General features: G+C 57.1%; 1 protein-coding gene across 2 annotated transcripts in view; it reads right to left on the bottom strand.

Moving 5' to 3' along the window:
- Positions 1 to 557: 557 nt before the first annotated feature.
- Positions 558 to 19772, bottom strand: part of GLIS1 (GLIS family zinc finger 1) — a 237277-nt gene continuing 218062 nt past the window's right edge. For both annotated transcript variants that reach the window (XM_011973791.1, XM_011973792.1), the window contains exons 5-10: positions 19044 to 19154; positions 14931 to 15063; positions 8972 to 9128; positions 4175 to 4353; positions 3453 to 3620; positions 558 to 1096 (exon numbers count right to left, since the gene is read on the bottom strand). In XM_011973791.1, the coding sequence (XP_011829181.1) occupies positions 939 to 1096; positions 3453 to 3620; positions 4175 to 4353; positions 8972 to 9128; positions 14931 to 15063; positions 19044 to 19154 (906 nt within the window). In that variant the 3' untranslated portion in view covers positions 558 to 938. The remainder of the gene's footprint in view (positions 1097 to 3452; positions 3621 to 4174; positions 4354 to 8971; positions 9129 to 14930; positions 15064 to 19043; positions 19155 to 19772) is intronic.

Here is a 19772-nt window from a genome sequence, read left to right on the forward strand (position 1 = left end):
AGGGTGGGCACAAGGCTCCTGAGACAAAGGCTGCTCTTGGCACCCGGCCTATCTGCAGGGACCGGCCTTTGCCTCTGGCTTTGTGAGGCTGTTTGGGCTCTACCCCCAGCAGGCTTGCCCGGCCCTCCCAGGGTTTTCTCTGTTTGCAGAAGCCCAGACACTAGATTTGAAGCTCGTTCTCCCACCTGCAGAGGAGTCACTGTAGCAGGCAGGGGCCCAGGTCAGATGGAGCTGGGTCCCAACTGTGGTCTGACTGTGGGGCCCGGGATCTGAAGCCCGTTGCCACACCCTCCCAGCCTCAGTTTGCCCACCTGTCCATGGGGATAGGCCTACCTCACTGCACAGTCCTGGGACTAACGCTGGTGTCTGTAAGGACCATAGCGCATGGTGGGGGGGCCACGTGCCACTGGTTCCCATCCCTGTGGTCAGAACCCAGGGCCTGAGCTGATTTCCATGTGGCCTCCCTAGCCCTGAACACCCGGCTCTGTCACCCTCCTCTAAGGCTCTCCTGGTCCCAGCCTCTGGGCTGAATCACAACGAAGAATCAGGCCCTCACATCTCCTTTCCAGTTTTTAATGTTTTTCTTGTAAAACCAAAAATATAAAACTGGCAGGGGAATGGAAAACAAGTTCTGCATATTTTATATACACGAGGTCTGTGATTTCAAAACCACTGTGGGGAGGAACGGGAAGACGCAATTGAGGGAATGTTACAGGGCCACGGATCCTGGCGGGCACCTCTGTGTGCCCAGCGCGGGCTCGGATGGGTGGCTCCCTGGCAGCGCTGGGTGGTGTGGCAGCACTGGCTTCCCTGGGTCTTGGCCTGGCTGTTCTGGCTGTGGCCTGGCACTCCCGCTGGGTGCACGGAGGGTGGGAGCGGCAGCAGGTGGCAAGGTGGCATCTGCAGTGCTGGACGGGCAGGCGCATGTGGGGGCTCCTTCAGGTGTCTGTGTAGATGGAGGGGATGTGGCCCAGGCAGTGGTCAAAGGCTCCATTGGGGAAGAAGCCACAGTCCTCGGGGCCGCTGGACACCACAGGTTCAGATGGCTGCTGTGGCAGCGCTGTGGGGCATGAGGCCTCAGCCAGGGCCTCATATCCTGTGAGTGGGTGGGAAAGGGTCAGCGCTGGAGACAGCAGGGGCCGTGCCTGCTCATGCTTCCCAGTTCCCAGGCCCCACCCCGCCTGCCCAGGGTCCCCGCTCACAGTGTCCCATCGGTGGGGCCTGCTTGGAGCCCCCAACTTTTCCAAATGGGGGAGCTGGTGGCTGGGGTGGGGTGAGGGCTTGGGAGGCACCCTGGGCCTGGCATACCCAGGGGGCCCAGGGCAGTTGGGGAGACAGGCATGGGGCTGACACCCTGGGGAGACAGGCAGCTGAGGGGACAGGCACAGGTCCATCACCAGGGCTGGGCTGTGGGGCAGAATGTGGGGGAAGGAGAGGGGTAGGGTAGGAGCAGCTCAGCCCTTGCCCTCAGGGGCTGGTCCCCTCCTGGTAGAAGGACCGGCTCAGCCCCACCCTTTCAGCTGCATCCCCGAACCAGACTCAAGAAACCCAAAGAAGGGCACCAGCATTTACTGGGCACTTAGTAAGTGCCCATTTCAGCTTGCTTCGCTTCGGCTCTACAACGCTCCCATGCGGTGGATGCACTATCCTCCCCGTTCTATAGCTGAGAAGGCAGGCCCAGAGGCCAGGATGCTTGCCTGAGGTCAGTGTGAGTAAGGAGGGGAGCTGGGATTGAATCCAGGTCCGTCTGGCTCCAGAGGTACCTGGCTCTTCCACTGGACATGCTGTCTCCAGGGTGGGGCCACCACTCAGAGGCTCTTGACTTGGGAGGGGCGGGAGGGGTCATCTTCTCCAGCCCCTGCCCTAAAGGCCTGCCAATGAGCTGCTGTCACGCGTTTGTGTGGCCTAAGACAGGTGAGCCTCAGTCTATGCAGTGGGGTTGGGCTGAACTGTTCTGAGGCCTGCAGCCCCTGAAGCTTGTCAGTCTGAATTTAATGCTCTGTGCTCTGTGTGTGATTTTTGCTTGACCAGGGAGGTGTGGGCAGAAGGCCGCTAAGCAGGCCTGCAGTGGACACCGGGGAGAGGGGAGGCTGAAAGAACCTTCCCTGGCCGGTGTAGGGGCGGGGCGTGGAAGCTGCCTCCCGCTCCATTCAGAGCTCTTCATTCTAAGCCTTGCTGCTCAGCTGAGAAATCCCATGCGGGCTGGATCAGGGTGGGGAGGACAAGATGGGGAGAGCCCACAGTGCTGGGCACCTCAATTCGGGTATACACAGACACAGAGCACCCATCTTCCATGTGGGCCCCACGTCACGCAGGGGGACATGCACATACGTCTATCTCGCATGGACACGGCACATGTTTACCCACAGGCCTGTGGGCACGGTCCTCAAACACAGGTGCACACGTGCACACAAGCACGCGTCTGTGGCAACGGCCATGAGTCATGGGGTGGGTGACATGATGTGCACACAGACGGGGCGCACGGACATCTGCATAAACCTGGGGTAACACATGTGTGCGGACACAAGAGTGCAGCCCTGCCAGCTCCTGACACTCACGGAGTGCACGCTGCCCAGAGCCACCTGTGCCAGCCCTGCAAGCACGGCACACACAGACACCTGGCACGGGCGCAGGTGTGTGGACATGGACCCACAGGGTGGTATGTACCCAGCTGAGGCCTCAGCACTTGTCCCTATATGCCTGTCCCTCCACCCTCCCGCTCACGCTTATGCAATCAAAGCTGCCCCAAAAGCTGACCCGCCTCTTGCGGAGGGTCTCAGGTTCCCCTTTGTTGGAGCCCCGGAAACCTGTTAGACCTGGGCCCCAAGGCTGTTTTGAGGGTGGGTCTCAGCTCCAGGAATTCAGGGAGGGCCTAGCCCCTCCCTTCTGATGCCCCTGCTCTGACTAGGCCTGCCCCGCTGATCTGAGCCCGGTTCCGCCTGGGCTGTGGGCACCCTCCCCCTCCCCGGGCTTCTCTAGCCAAGCCTGGGGCAGAGCTGGGGAGGCCCAGGGCCCTGCAGGGCAGCACCAGGTACCAATGCAGGGAAGGAACAGCACAACGTCTAGGCTCTGTCCCCACCTAGTCTCCTCTGCTGCCAAAGGGAGACCAGGATTTGTTCATTCCCTGCTACATCCCCAGGGTCTGCAGCTATGCCTGGCACACAGTAGGTGCTCAGTAAATAAAGAGGAGCAGTAATTAAACCATGAGCTCCCAGTCCGATTCTTCAGAAACCTGTCAGCATTAGACACACATAAGGCTCGCAAAGCTGTGGAAGGAGCATGCACTTTCCAGTCAGGCAGGTACAGACAGTTCTGCGGGGTCCTGGGACCTCTCTGAGCCTGTACTTCCCCCTCTGTAAAGTGGGGATGGCCCCACCACAGAAGCATCCAAAGACTGCAGGACAGTGTGTATGCAGGTGCCCAGGACCAGGAGCCACGCAGGCAGGGCTCACCTGTGGCAGGCAAGGGCGTGCTAAGGCTGTGGTAGCCATTGGGCCGCAGGGGGTTGAAACCATGTGTCTCCCCGACCAGTCCGTCCCCGCCGGCTGCTGGTTCGGCCATCCGGTAGCAGTCGCCATAGGGGAAGCAACTCTGGATGGAGTGGAAACTGCCCTGGTAACCTGCAGATGGGGGTGGCAGGGGCCGCGTTCACAAAGGAGAAGTGCCCAGGGCAGGGAGGGGAACATCCTTGCAGCACGCTGCACCTCCCGTGTTGTCCTGTCCAGGCATTGTGGGTGTGAGAGAGAGAGAGGAGGCCCAGGGCAGAGAAGGTGCAGGAGGCTGGGGCATTCTCAGCTCTGCCCTGCAGGGAGGGGAGGGCAGGCGAGGGGTGGCTGAGATGGTCTCACGTGGCTGCTCCTGAGTCACCCATGGCTGATGCCTACTCCCTCCACTCTCGCGCTCACTCCCGCTCACTGGCCTCTCCTCGGGGCAGCGGGCCTTTGCCGCCTTGCCCGGAACACGCTCTTCCTCACTCTCAGAACCAGTTTTCTCCAGGCCATGCCCCCAGCTGGGCCTCTTATGTCCCGTCTCCCAGCTTCTCTCAGCCCCCAGTGCCCAGTCAGTCATTCTCCGAGAACCTGCCTCCCCGACTAGGCCGCTGTCTCCTCGTTGCTCTGGGGTCTCTGAGTGGGAATCGGGGGTTATACGGAGCGGGCCCCTGGCCAGAGCTTACCTTGTGGGCTGGGCAGAGGCGGGGGCGGAGGGCTCTGGAAGGGTGGGTAGGACGGCTTGCTGGGGAGTGTGGAGAAGGGCTGGCCCCCAGGAGAATGGCTCTGAGAGGACGGGGGCAACGGCGGTGGCCCGAGCCCCTTCGGGGGGCTGACTATGGGTGAGAGGAGGCCGGGCCCCAACCTGGAGAGAACAGAGATGCCCGTCAGCAGGCAGGGGTGTGGAGGGTGGGGGCCAGAGGCAGGGCTGCTGTGGCTTACTCCCCTCCAGCAACGGGGAGCCCACTCACCACTGACCTGCTCCGACTTACAATAGTTAGAAGAGGAGCTTTTATTTTTGGTCATGTTCAAGCCAAACTTTTCAGTCCTGTAAGCTTTGGAGTCTGGTATTTAGGAGAGTCAGCAAGGATCTGGGTAAGAGGCGCAACCTTTCCAGCTTAGAGAACTGTGTTCGCACCCCTCATTGCTCTCACTGGCCAACTATTTTGGGCAAGTTGCTTAATATCTCTGAGCCTTGGTTTCCTGAAAGGACTGCTGGCTCATCACCGGGCACGCTGCAGCGTTCATTACCTGCTGGGTGCCCGGCTCTCTGCCTCGTGCACGCCACTCTGGCCACCTGGATGAGGAGCCCTGGAGCAGCCCATGGCACTCACAGTCAGCATCCACTGAGCCCCTGACTTGCTCCAGGCCCCGGGAGACAGGTGTTCTTGTGTCCTTTTTGCAGACCAGAAAACCAAGGCTCAGAGAGGTTTGCCCAAGTTACTCCCAGCCACACAGCACTGACCTCAGGGGTTACAGTGAGGGTGACATTAAAGCAATGTAGACAAAGTGTGATGTCCGATACATTCTTAGCCACTCCATCAATCATCATCATCATTATGAAGAGGAAGGAAAGAAAAACTAGCAAGTCAGTCCCATGGCCAAGTTGGCATTTTTTTTCCTGCACAGTGTACTCTAAGGAACCGTCTCCTGTTTCCAACCCTGGCCATCTCTCCTCCACTTGCACACCTCCTGCGATGGGGGGTTCACCAGTTGCCTTCATACAGGGCCTGAGGGATGCAGGCTCTAGACTGTGCACTCTGGAAGCTCATGTTCTGAAACAAGACTGCAGTGGCTGACAGCGGCACAGGTGCCCTGAGCCCAGCCCTGCTCGGGGGCCCACTACCTGGACTGCAGGCCAGGTTCCCTTCTCACGCTACCTTCCTAAGTCCCTGGGCCCCGTTCACAGGGGCTAAAATGACTTTGGGTTCAACGGCTTGGGGGCTCTGGGGACAAGGCTGAAGGCTCACAGCTTGTAAAGCATTTATGTGCATGGCAGAAAGAGGGAGACAGTGAGAGCTCAGAGTCCCCATTTTCTTGTCTGGATTTGTGGCTTGCTGGACCATCCACATAAAAATACACAGCGAATTCAATGTCACAGCTCCAGGTGACCTCATGACCCTTGCCCACCCTCTGAGACACCAAGTGTTAACAGATCAGTGCCTCTCTGAAGGAAGCAGGGCTATCTGGAAATGGGGAAAGTGGATTTGGAGAGAGGCTGGTGTCTCCGCATCTGTGCCATGCCAAGTTCCCCTCTGCCCCTCCAACATTGGCAGCCCCTTGACTGCCCCTCCAGTCTGCTGTCGTCATCCATCTGTGTGGGGCCCCCGTGACTGTGAGCTCTCTGAGGACAGGCGAAGCAAGGCCTTGGTGCTGGGTCCCTGGCCCAGCCACTAACACACTGTTGGATCCCTGTCACTGTTTTAAGTTCATGAGCCAAATCCTCATCACACCTCCAGGAATAAATTATCATTATCGTCATTATTTTTAGGCCTGTCTTATGGGGTGATCCAGTGGGACAGCGTCCTCCTCTATGCACTAGGAACTGTGGACAGCTGTGCACAAGCTGTGTGTTCTTATGACCAGTTCTCCTGGCTGATGCTGGGCCAGGGCCTGGCCCGGGAGTAGTTCCTCCTTCCTGCAGGCTTGCTGTGTGGTGGCTGCCTTATCCTCATCCCATCTGGGCACCCACAACTCAGCCCTCCCCTGGTTTCCTAGAGCCCCCGTAGGGAGCACCAGGTCTTAGTCCTTCTTGGTCACCCGGTGCCCAGCGCTGGGCCTGGCACACAGCGAACAACCGATGACACTAATAAATGAGTTTCTGAATTTCTCAACTACAAACCCCAGAGATTAACGGCATTGCAGGATTAAGATGAACCAGATATGAAGGGGAAAAAACATGCGTTTTCAAAAGTTTGTTTTTCCTGTCTCACTCCACCATAAATTCACATTTGCCACCTTCACAGCCAGTGAAATTGAACAGAACACAACTCTGTCCACAGCAGACATGACGCCTGAGGCTGTGCTGCTCTACCTGAACTCTTTAAAAGGCAAAAAACATCTTTTGGAGCTCCTCCTCTGAGTCATGCAAATGATTCCTAAATCAAATATTTTTGCTTCAACTGGAACCTATAAAAATTAATATAAAACCTCACTGGCCTGGCAGACCGAGGGCTTCATACCTCGCACAAGGCTGGGAAAAAAAAATACCCTATTCGGCGTCTTCTCTGAGCCAGGGTAAATAAATTTGGTCATGAAGTCAGGCCCTCTTAGCATATTTTCGAGTGAATCAGATAATTCTGTCAAGCTATTTAAACGTCCCAGCAAACCACTGGGGAGCCACGAGTGGCCGTTCCTTGTTGACTTTGGCAGGAAGTGGAGGCTGAAGGCCCTTTCCCCACTCTCTTCTCAGGGGATGAAAAAAGAAACCCATTCACGCTGGGCCTGGACCTGGTGTCAGGCACGAGGATGCTTCTCTCCTGCAGCTGGACCCGAGGCTCCTACCCGCAGGCAGGGGTGGGCAGGCGGGGGTCCCGTCTTGTCATCACTCTGCTTCTCGCTGCAGAATTCTTGACGGGCACTTACGCAGGCGGCAGGCAGGTGATGAATGAGGCGGAGCAGAGTGCACGGGCCCGAGCAGCGAGCGGCCTTCGTGGTTTATTTTCCTTTGGTTGGAGATGTTTTTCAGTTGGTTGGTGGGTGAGCAGGTGGCCTGAGCAGGTATGGGTGGGGGCGGGGACCATCGTAGTGGAGCCTGTGCCAGGTGAGGTACACAGTGTCAGGCGTGTGTACGGCCCTCACCACCTTCCTCAGGGAGTGCCTTCTAATGCCTTTCACAGAAGCCGCAGCTGAGGCTCGAGGGCCTGGTGTTCTGGGTCCCCCTGTGCAGCCCCTTCAGGCTGCCTCTTCATGGCTCTCTGCTCACACTCACAGCCGCAATCTTCCCCTGCCTGTCAGCAGCCCCTCTGTACCCTCAACTCATCCCTGAGGCCCCCTCCTCTCCCTTCCCAGCTCGGGTTTCCCACTCCCGCTGCCTCTGTGCCACCATTGCCTTCCACTGCCTTCCGGCCTCCCCCTCCCCAGCCTGAACCAGGCCCTGGCTCGGGATCCCATCCATCCAGCACCCCACAGTCCACCCCACCCTTGCAATGCTGCCCTGCGTCCTCATCCCCAAACCTGAGCACATCACCGCTCAACACTCTTCAGGTTGAGTCTCATCTCAGGCCTTGGGATCTGGACCTGGTGACATCTCTCCCAAGTTCGTCACCCCACATGATGATTCACGTTTCCCAGAACACCCCAAGTTCTCACCATGCCTACCTTCATTCTTGCTACTCCTTCCTCCCAGCCTCTCCACTCATCCAACTCCAGCCTCACCTTGGAGGTCTGGCTTAGCCTCACCTCCTCCAGGAAGCCTTCCCTAATATCCTCCCGGCAGCCACACCCCACTGGGCTCTCCTCTGGGCTCCACAGCCCTTCTGCTTCCTTGCCGCACACCACTGGCCCCCTGTGTGGTCGGTCTCCCTCTCACAGTAAGCATCTCCAGGGCCAGAGTCATCCGCAGCCCCAGCACTGGGCCCAGGGCCTGCCCACAGGGGCTCCATAATTGAACACCAAATGAATGGGTGAATGAACGGCAGAAGGAGCCCAGTAATAATAGGAGCAGTGGGCCACAAATGTGGCGACGAAGCCAGGCTGGCCCCAGGCACAGGCAGGCCAAGGCCAAGGCTGCAGCCAGGAGGAGGAAGGGCAGGGAAGGGGGAAGGTGCTGGGGCCAGGTCTGCAGGGACAAGGTGATCAGCAAAAAACAGCAGGGAGGGCAGGAGGGCGGGGCTGTGAGGCATCCCCTCTGCTCATTTGCAAGAAAAACAGATTTTGGCAGATGATGGTCCAGCAATGAACACATTCACCATTTCCAGTCAATTAAGTGGCCACAATGAGAACCACATTGGGTGCAGGAAGAGGCTGCCTCTCTCCGCAGTGATCCAGAAGTAAAGGCTCCCAGACAGTCCCCGCAGGTCGGGCAGTGTCACAGCTGCAGTGGCTGGAGATGGGTGTGGGGCCCAGACCAGCATCTGTGGAGTGCACGCCGTGGGCAGTCTGCTCCCAAATGCACAGATGAGCCAAGGAGACGCCAGAGTGAGGCCCTGAGGAGGCCTGGGTTCCATTCTGGGTGTGGCAGCCCAGAATGCAGGGGTCGCTGGGAGGGGCCACAGCGCTTTCCCAGGGTCCTCCAGTGGGGAGGAGGGACTGCACGGAATGAGGCATTCAGAAGCCAATACTGTCTACTCAGGGTTACCGCAGGCACCAATGGAATCATGCACAGAAAGTGTGTGGAATGCAATCCGCAGTCAGTGTTCCCTGAAGGTTGGCTATTTTCATTATCAGTAACAAGCAGATAGATAGTGCGGGACACTTGCCTTCCCTGCCTCCCCCCCAGAGCCCCCCTTGCTGCCCCAAGAGGACTGGCCTGGTGTACATACCCATCCCGGGTGCCCTCAGCCATGGGCAGAGGGGACAGATGGTGGTGGGAACTGGTGGTGGCATCCAGTGGGTGGTGCCTAGAAGGTACATCGTGCGCTGGGGGCAGGAGGCCTGATGCAAGTCCATTATGGGGGGTGATGGAGCCAGGATACACACCTGCAGGGAATAAAACAAGGCTCACTGGCCTCTGGGCACTCCCTAGAGATGGCTGTGATGGCCCAGGAGCTGTGTGTGCCTGATGATAGAGAAAGAAAGACAAGAGGGAAAATGAGCAACGTTGTATCACTGGAAGTTTAGGAGCCCCAGTAAGGGAGGTACTGGCCCCACTCCACTCAGTTCAGCCCTGCAGACCCCGGCGGCTAAAGGGCTGTGTCCAGGGCTGGGGTTCACCCTGATAGCAGAGGTGGACTGGCAAGGGGCTGTCAGAGGCACGGGGTGCTCAGGGTGTGTGTGTGTGTGTGTGTGTGTGTGTGTGTGTGTGTGTTTTCAGATGGGAGCATGTATAGGGCAGGCTGCCTCAAATCTCTGTGGTGCTGTTCTGGAAAAGAAGGGGCTTGTTCCATGTAGTCCTGGAAGCAGAGACCCAGGAATGGAGAGAAGCTTGAGAGCAGACAGCAGCCCAGGGCACCGCAGTGCCTTCTAACAGGCAGTGCTGCTGCAGGGCAATGGGCTGCCCTTGCACAGAATAACTACCTCCCCCAGAGATATGCAAGCAGAGCTGGGGTGTCCACTGTAAAGGCTTCCAAAGAGAGATGACTGCACTAGCTGGGTGGCACCTGGCTTGGGAGACCTCTGAGAAGGGCTGCCATGGGTGGTTGTATGGGCTGTGTACTGAACAAGGGTCCCAACTGAGGAGAGGAGTCAGCCACATTCTAGTCTCAGATTCTAAACCTTCAGAAGACACCTGCAGGGTGATGCCACTTTTTATCACCTTTTACCCCCTAGAGTCCTCCCCTTGTTAAGACAGGGAGGCTAATAAATCAATGGGGGACACTAGGTCACAGTCAGATGTTGCTCCAGGGGCCCGTTTGGAGTTGGTGAACCCAGCACTCCCCAAATGCCTTCACCAAGAAACCCTAATCGGAGTAGGAAATAAACTCCTACTCTGGGACTGGAGCCTAGGAAAGACACAGCAAGAGTTGTAAGTTTTTGATGTTCCCTATTTTATCTTTAAAAAAAAAAAAATGATGAATGAAAGGCCTGCATTCCAGGCCACCACACCCAGAATGGAGCCCAGGCCTTCTTGAGCCTTGCTGTGGCTTCTCTGGGGCTCATCTCTCTAGGGAGTGGCCAGTTTTGCATCCCGTCTTCAATCTGGCCATGTTTATTTTAACAGCAATTGACATCATTTTCTTTGCAGTCCATGCATCCAGCAGATGCCCTGGGAGGACTCTGTGTGACCTGGGGACTGGCCCAGGGCTGCACTCATGGACTCTGTGTGACCTGGGGACTGGCCCGGGGCTGCACTCATGGACTCTGTGTGACCTGGGGGCTAGCCCGGGGCTGCACTGATGTGGTGTTGGCCAGTGTGCACCAGGGCAGCTGTTAACATGTTGAATAGCACTCTGGTTACCATGGATCCAGACCAGTGCTCTTATTACACCATAAGGACCAATCTGAGAATACACCAGTCTCCTTTCATGGATGGGGTAAGGGAAATTTTTACCTTCTCATTTGGTTGGGATTCCAAGGCTAGCTCATCCCAGGCTCGCCCCTTTGGCCCAGACCTACAATTCAGGAGGCTGCTGCAGGGAATGGAGCAGGGCTGTGGCAGGGACAGCAAGCTCAGTGCCTCAGACAGCATGGCAGGGAGCAAAATAAATGAAACTGCACAGATTAATGAGGGGCGCAGCGGGGCCTGTGGCAAAGGGGAGAGCACACATCCCAGAAAGACCTTCACATGGAAACCGTTAAAAACAAACAAACAAAACAAGCCTGTAATCCCAGCGCTTTGGGAGGCCGAGGTGGGAGGATCACTTAAGACCGGGAATTCGAGACCAGCCTGGCCAACATGGTGAAACCCTGTCTCTACTAAAAATACAAAAAATAGCTGGGCGTGGTGTCGTGCACCTGTAGTCCCAGCTACCTGGGAGGCTGAGGCAGAAGAATGGCTTAAACCCGAAAGGCGGAGGTTGCGGTGAGCCGAGATGGTGCCACTGCACTCCAGCCTGGGCAACTCCGTCTCAGAACAAAACAACAAAACAACAACAAGCAAAAAGTGCCCCTGTGCCTATGAGACCAAACAGTTTGCAACTCCCGGCCTGGAGTTAGAGCTGCAAGCACCCTACGTTACGTTACATCATGTGAGAGTCTACTATCAAAATAATTACCATTAATTAAAAACATACTATGTGCCAAACTGTCCACATTATCTAGTTTAACCAGCTTGACAAATGTCAGTGGGGAAGATAATATATTCCATTTTAAGATGAGGAAACTAAATATTAACAAGTTGAACAACTGGTCCAAAGTCACAGAGTAGGCGGCTCATCAGGCCCATCTTCCAAGCAGCGGGGAGAGAAAGTCCACTTGAGGCCCTGGCTAGGAGTGGCTCCAGCTCAGGTGATGGGCTGGATACCCGATTGAGGCCTCGGCTCTGGGACAGGCGTCACTGCTGGCTGCTGTGAGACCCGGGGGCTCTGGGCTGCCGTCCTTACTGCTCCCTGCCTCTGGGACTCTGCTCCCAGGCGTAGCACCACCTGTCTGTCCAGCCACTGCCTCCCTCCCCAGCTGGGGGAAGGCGCCTCAAGCAGTGTCTGTGGAGGGAGCCTGGCGAGGAGCTGCCCACGGTTTGAGCCACTCACCACTCTCCCTAGCACCTCTTCGCCTGCCATCTTGAACCAATTTGGGGGCCTGACAGCTGGGAAGGCTTAGAACCCTGATCAATCCTGCACCTTCTCCCTCAGCCATGCTGACCTCGTGCTTCTCAAGTCCTCACTGCCCATCACATTACCGTGGATCTGCTCAGGATGGGCCTGGCAGATAAGCTCCCAGGGGTTGGGCGGGGGGTCTCCCGCGCAGGATAGAGCTGGTCCCTACTGGAGGGAGCGTCCTGCAATTGGACAATGGAAATTTGGTGTCTCCCTCTGCAGCCCATCCCTCACCCTCTCCCCTCTGTTCTGGACTCTGCGAATCCTCCCTTAGTCCCCTGTCCTTGCCCCTGACCCAGGGCCAGGTCCCTGCCTGTCCAGTCTCCACACCAAGGACAGACACAAGGTGGGTGACCGAGTGTGTGAACTAGAGATGCCGACCATGTCAGTGAACAGCAGATGGGAATGAAGGAACCACGGGATTGCGAGGGGCAGCGGAAGTGGGGATGCCACGGGACCTGATGGGCTCTCCCCAAAACGCACCACTTCAGGCTGTAAAGCTGTGTCATCAATCATCAGCCATGAGCGTGTAACCTCTGGCCCTAACATCTGTTCCCCTCTCAGCCATCTGCCCTGCGGCCTGCAGAAGAACCCAGCAGGCCAGATCCTGGGGCATCTAGGACCCTGGGCTTCACCTGGCTGGTCCTGCCCTCCTCGCTGCATTGGAAGCAGCTCCAGGACGGGTGCTCAGTATAGAAGAGAAGCAGCACTAGCAGCAGGGAGGTACGGGCTCTGGTTAAGAGGACAGCCTGCACAGATGGTCTGGGTTCCAATCCTGCCTCTGCCCCTGCTGGCTGTGGCTTGCGTGTGCCTTCTGAGGCCGATGTGAGGACGATGGCAGTGATGTCCACGCACAGTCCCTGGAGCAGCGCCTGGCACAGTCAATATGTGCTGGCTGTGCATGATTGTAAGGTGGATGAGTATATAGTCATTCTTCTTGCTCACCATGAACTACAATAACAGTAAGATGCTCAGTCACATAGGGTTTATATAAGTGACCGCATCCATGATCACATTTGTTCTCATAGCAAATGAGATCCCTCAGTGCCTGGGAGCGAAACTGAGGCTCAAAGCAGGAAGACACCACTTAATGTCACAGAGCAAGGGCAGCAGCTTCAGCAGGAGTGGCTCCTCCAACCTGTGATGATGGGGCCTCAGTTGACCCTGTTTCTCCTCAGTAGCGTGGGTTCACATCCTACTGCACAGCGTAGTTGGGGACTGAATGAGAGGGTATTTGTGAAGTCAGAGGCCCAAGCAGGTGCTCGAGAGATGGCAACTGCTGGCCCTGTCCCTTCTCGCTGGGACAAGCCTGAGGCTGGCATCTGGGAGAACAAGCTTGCAGCCTGGACTGGCTGCTGACTTCTCTGGATGACTTTAGGTGACTCCTTCTCCTGCCCAGGCCTGAGTCTTCCCAAGGTGAAACTGATGGGGTAGGCACAAGACCTTTGCACTGGGGGCAGCAATGCTCCTCTGCGGCAGCTTTCTTTCTGGCTGAATCGGGAAGCAGCTTCCGAGGCCTTCTCAACACGGAGCTCCAAGTGGTCACTGTCATGACCGTTTATTAGGAGCTGGCACTTGAGATACCTTCGTCCCTGGGTTGGATCAGCCCCCCGGTCCCTTCCAGCCCTGTCATTTTAGCAATTCTGACCCTGTGAGAAGCAGCCACGCAGAGGGGTCCTCTAGCTAGACGTGAGGAGGGTATAGACCCTCCCCCAGGCACCCATCCGCCTGTGTCCTCACCCTCGTGGACCTGCCTGAGCACAGACCCCTGGAAAGGGGGACCCATGAGAAAGGCGAAAAGGCTTTTCTTCCTGAGGCTGTTTGGCAAGTGCTTTGATATATTTTTAAATCTGTTGCTACTTCAACATTCAGGGGAAAGAATAAAAAATTAGAAAATAAAAAATGTTTAAAATGGTTGGAGTAATTCAAGAAATCCCAGCGGGTGGGCAGAGCTTTCTGCTCTGATATTGTGGTTTCTTTAGGGGAGTCAGGGGTAGAGCACAAGTACTGTCAGATGGAATCCAAAGGCCATGCTGCCCTTATCTGGGCTGGATGCCCAAGCCTCAAAGCCAGGAATTCCTGCTGTGGCCTGAGACCTGCCCCATGTCCCACAGCTGCTGGGAGGGAGAGACAGGCCACCTCAGCTGGACCAAAGGCCCTTAGCGTCTGGTTGGAGGGGCCTGCAGAGTCCCAGGGGCTCTGGGGACCCCATCTCTGGGCCACAGAGTTTAGCAATGAGCTGGAAGTGATTTGGGCTAAGTTCCTATCCTCTCAGAGCCTCAGTTTTCTCCTCTGGAGCAGGAGTCAAGAACAGGGGCAGCATGGGCTCTTCTTGAAGACGGTTCCTCCCTGCAGATGATCCTGGCAGCGTGGACCATCAGCAAGGGCACCAGAGCCTCTCTTGAGGATGCTCGGGGCAGCGCCGTGGGTTCCCCCAGCCTGGCTCTGCACATGTCCCCATCCTGGGTGCTGGTGACCCCAGAATGAGGCAGACCATGGGCCTCCCTTGAGGAACTCACAGTCTGGTGGGGGAGACAGATGGGCAGATGGGAAGCAGAGTGACAGCTCAGAGTGCTCAGCACTGGGGCAGAGTGAAGCCCACAGGAAGACTTCCTGGAGGAGGGGGCAAGGAGGTGGGTCCTGAAGGAAGGGCAGGAGCTACCTTCATGAAGGGTGGGAGAAGAGGGCTGGCTGGGTGTAGACAGTGCCCAGGGGTGGTGGGAGCAGGAGCAGAGCGTGTTCAGGGAACTGCATCCAACACGCCAAGGAGGAGGCAAGAGGCTGCCAGGAGGACCCAGGCCCCATACCCCTTGAAGGCCAGGCTGAGAGGGGTGAGGGCTTCATTCTCTGAGCAACGGGGAACCACAGAAGAATGTGAAGGAACGTCCGCCTAGTTAGAGGAGCCACAGGGAGAAGATGGATTGGAAGTAGGGAGCCAGAGGCAGAGGCAGCCGAGTCCAGATGAGTGAGTGCCTACAACAAGTCAAGCCCATGTGGGCGGCCCACTGAGCATCACTTGTCCTTGACTGTGGGCAGAGAAAGGCCCCTCCTGGGCTATGCCCCTGGCCCTGCCTCCCTGCACACGTACCTGGGAGCAGCTCCTGGCCCAGGCCACAGCCACCCTTGCCGTCGCTGGCAGCCAGCTGTGTGGACGCGTGGAGCTGCTGCAGGGCCAGACACTCGGTCAGGACGTCGGCCTCCGCGTCAGGGCCTGCGTGCAGCTGGGGAGCAAGCAGAGGGAAAGGAGGTGTTAGTGTGAGACCCCTGCCCACCAGCAACCCTCCCGTTAGGGGACAGGGCAGAAAGGACTGCAGCCCCAGGGCAAGACCCTTCCCTTCACTGTGCCTCAGTTCCCCATCTGTGAAATGGGCTGACTGTGTACATCGTGAAGACGGTGTTAGTCCAGGTCCTTTGAGAAGCAGATGCCATGGTGGGATTCAACATGCAAGGATTTAAATGGGAGATGTGCCATCTGTGAACTGGACGGGCTGGGAGAGCCCAGGGACTGAGAGAGGGAGGCAGGGAGAAGGGGTCAGGCGGGAGCCTCCAGGACAGGGACTCAGGGAGTCCTCAGCAGTCAAGGTCTGCTGGATGTCAGGGAGTCCAGCGCCTCTTAGGAAGGCTCTGCCTCAGTGTCCCTGCTAGGCCTGCCACACTCAGTCATTGCTGGGAGCAGCCTGTGGCAGGTGGGGCCTCAACACATACACAGAATGGTGGCAAAGTGCAGCAGTGGGGCCTCCCATGGGTAGCTGAGGTCTACAGGTGCATTCTGTGCAGCCACGCCGGTGAACGGACACGGTATGAGTAAAGCGCAATAGATGTGCAGTCAGCCTCCCCCAACCCCGCCCCAGCTCTTCCTTCCTTCTTGGTACAAGGTTCAGTGGAAATAGTTCAGGGCTAGGGATGAAGAGCTGGGCTCGGATCCCATCCCACCTCTTCTTACTCTCTGTGTAATGCTGGACAAATAACCTCTTTGGGTCTTGCCTACCCAGCCTGTAATAAGCAGCAACAGTCACGCCTCACCCCAGGCCATAAGGAGTAATGAGGCGATGGCTGGGGGCATGCTTTGGAAGTGCTGTGGTAGGGCTGGCTGAGCTCCAGCTGGCCGAGCCCCATCTGGTCACCCCGTCATGGGCACGATGGATCCGTATATGGACTTGAGGTCCCTTGGCTAAGGGCAAGCCTGGGCTGGGGTGCACCCAGTAACCCAAGCAAATCTTTGGCCAACAACCCTTGGCTGTTTCCAGACAGTCACCTCAGAACATCTTCCACAGCCAGAATGGGAACAGGGTGAGGCCTTCAGGACACTGGGCGATGACTGGGGCAGGCACCTGGATGGGAAGGGCGCTTCTCTCAGGGAAATCTGAAAGCTTGGCTCATCCAAATGCTCTTCTTCTCCAGGACAAAACAGACCCAGAGAAGGTGAGAGCCCTGCCCCACATCACACAGCAGCTGAGAGCTTTTCTGCCCTCCCAGGCCAGCAGGGCCAGGCCCAGGCTTGGAGAAGGCGTGCCCAGCCTCAAGATGGGCTCTCGGCTTCCTGACCCAGCAGCTGTTTTCCATGTAAATTAAGTTTCTGGCAAAAGAGAGCCAAGGCATGTTCTTGTAGACCGCAATGTCGATCGGATTAGGAGCAGCAGGAGAGGAGAATTAAGGAAGAAAAGCATTTCTAATTCTCTCTGAAACGCAGCAGGGCTGCCAAGGACTTGTCATAATACAAGGGTAGCTTTACCCAGAAAGATACATCATCCCTGATGGCTCTTAATGGATGCTTATTGTTGGAAAGTTTGCAGATCTGTGGCCCCAAGTCCCCAGGGGCTCAGTGCGAGCCAAGCATGGGGCCTGGGAAAGCCAGGACAGGATTGTGGTCTGCCTGGGACAGGCGCTCCAGCCTACTGGAGCCTGGGCCATTCCCTGTCCCCACTCAGGCCCTCAACCTGAGAGCAGTGAACGGACCTCAGGCCCTGGAAGCAGACAGGTCTGGGATGGATTCTGGCTCTGGCACTTCTGGGGTGCATGATGCTGGGCTGGTTTGTTAACTTTCTGAGCCTTAGTTTCTCCATCTCTAAAATGAGTGTTTCATGACTCTAGTCCCCAAATTTTGGGAGGCCAAACTGGGAGGATTGCTTGAAGTCAGGAGTTTGAAACCAGTCTGGACAACAAAGTGAAACCTCTGTCTCTACAAAAAAAAATTAAAAAAAAAAAAAAAAAAAAGCCAGGAGCAGTGGAGCATGCCTCTAGTCCCAGCTACTCAGGAGGCTGAGGCAGGAGGATCACTTGAGCCCAGGAATTGGAGGCTGCCATGAGCCATGATGATGCCACTGTACTCCAGCCTGGATGACAGAGTGAGACTTTGTTTCTAAAAATAAAATAAAATGGGAATTAAAAACAGTGCCCACACCTACGGTTGTGCTTTCTTTCTTTCTTTTTCTTTTTTTTGAGACAGTCTTGCTCTGTCGCTCAGGCTGGTGTGCAGTCCAGCTCCTGGGCTCAAGTGATCCTCCCACCTCACCCTCCTGAGTAGCTGGGGAGCTAGGGTTATAGTGAGGCCTAAATGAGATACAGGATATGAAGCCCCAGGAACAGTGCCTGAGCTGCAGAGGCACCTGGGCTAAAGCACATCCCCTCCTTCCTCAGGGAACCTGGAGGTGATGTTTCACCAGAAAGCTCATGGCGCAGGCTTTGACCACATCCCTCTCTGCTCCACAGCTTCCAATGCTCCCCACTGCCTGTAGGCTGGAGACCAACTTCCCAAGCCTGGCTGTCCCCTCCCATCCTCTTTCCCACTGAGGCCGCTTGCTCCCAGCACCCCATCGCTGTCTCCCTATCCCAGGGCCTGAGGCAGCTGCTTCCTCCAGCCTGCAGGCCTCTGTTCTGTTTCATTCCCGGCCGTGTCCACAGTTCACAGAACAATGCTTGGAACACAGTAGGTGCTCTGTAAATCTGGTTGAACCAATAAATGTGATCTTCCCACTCTGTCCTCCTCTGTCATGCTAGTGTCCCCAAGTTGGCCCCTGGTGTTTCTTTCACCCCCACACCCTCCCTGGCACTTAAGAACCTTCACACCCTGGCCCCACAATTCCATAGGAGTGCAGGTGTGAGTTAACCCCGCCAGGTGGGCTCTGCCCCCAGCTGCAGTCCTGTCCCTCCTGCCATGGCCCAGTCCCTCAGGAACTCACACACGGCTTGTCCAAAACAGCATCCCCAACCCATTTTCTACATGGCCCTCAGGGTCACCTCTCGAGATGCCATGTCCCTGCTCTGCTTAACAGCCCTCAATGGCGCCCACTGTGCCCTGGACATAGCCCGGCCCACACCACCTCTCCTCACTGTGCTGCTCGGCCCCGAGAGAGGAGTGCCCACCGGTCCCGCACACAGTAGGCGTCAGGCTTCAGCCCTTGCTCAGTGCCAGTCACTCTGGGGAGCGTTCTTCTGAATTCACCAGCCAAACACTTAGTCCTTCCTCAAGACCAGTGAACACATACACCAATTTCTGTTGTGAACTTTTAAATTTGTGCCAGGTACAGTTCTAAACCCTCAGCATAAACCATCATTTACTCTTGACCACAGCTGTCTAAAGCAAGTCCTTTGTTGTCCCCTCTGATGGCTGAGGAATCTGAAGCCCAAAGGCACATGCCTGGGTACACAGCCAGCGGAGGCGAGCCCGGCGGGCCCACTCCACGCTCGTACCCCTCAACACTGCACCCACGCCTGATGCCACTTCCTCCATGGACCTTCCTGCTCCCACCCAGAGGAGCTAAGGCCCCCTCATCTGTGCCCTGACTTTTCTCTGCACAACTCTCTCACCATCTTAATGACATGAGGTGGAATCATCTCTTTGTGTCTGCCCTCGCCTGCCAGGCCACTGAAAGTGGGGCTGTGCTTTTACATTTCTGCATCTTCTGTGCCCGGCACAAGGCAGGACATCATGTGTTTACCACACAAGCTGTCGGGGGTGCACAGACGCATGGGGCGAGGAGCTGGTGGGCAGTCTGTGGGTGGTAAAGGGCAGCTGTGGGTCAGCAGAGACACTCAGGGCAGGTGGGAAGTGGACGGACAGACGGACGGACGAATGGACGGACAAACAGTGACATACAGGGCGAATGGGTGGACAGATGCACGTGTCGAGGGTGGGCACCTGGCCTGATGCGGTGCAGGCAGCTGCGAGGCGGGAGGGGCCAGATGAGGAGGGCTGGCTTACCTTCTTACGCACCTGCTGCTCTTTGGCGGAATGGGCCTTGACATGCTTGCGGAGGGAGCTGGGGTCTGTGTAGCGCTTGGAGCAGCCAGGGATCTGACAGGCGTACGGCTTCTGTAACATGGGCGGCACGGGTGGGGTGAGTGAGGCCCATCCCTACAGGCCACGGGCCTTTGTGTGACCTGCTGTGGGGAGGTGACCAGGCGAGGGGCTGGCTGCAGGCCAAGAGTGCTCTGCCTCAGCCAGCCCGGCCCAGCTGTGGGGAAGGTGCCTGGCCTGGGAGCGAAGCAGGGGGTTTGTGTCTTCATTGCACCACCATCCTGGGACCTCAGGTCAGTTGCCTCTCCTCTCGGAGTCCCACTCATCTTCTCTGAAAAATGGGGCCATCTGAGGTCTAAGGGTTCTTCCAGGTCGGACCCTGGCTCTGAGCCAAGTCCACTCTTTGGACCCCCACAGCTGCAAGTAAGCTTCAGACAGACAGGGAGTGCAGTGGGATGGCTGCTCTGCAGATGGGGAGGAGGAGCGGGGAAGGGGGCACCCACACAGGGCCAGGCTAGGGGGCACTGGCCGCACCTTGCAGGTAAGTGCAGAGGCACCGGACTGCTCTCGGGGCCACAAGAAACCCAGGTCCTCCTGCCAACAGCTGTGAGAGGCTGGAAGCACGGCTGGATCTCAGAGACCATAGGGCTGGGGAGTCTGGTGAGACTGGGCAGGTGGGGGGCTGGGGGGCCT

The sequence above is a fragment of the Mandrillus leucophaeus genome, unplaced genomic scaffold, assembly GCF_000951045.1.
Source record: "Mandrillus leucophaeus isolate KB7577 unplaced genomic scaffold, Mleu.le_1.0 Scaffold14, whole genome shotgun sequence".
Lineage (NCBI taxonomy): Eukaryota > Metazoa > Chordata > Mammalia > Primates > Cercopithecidae > Mandrillus > Mandrillus leucophaeus.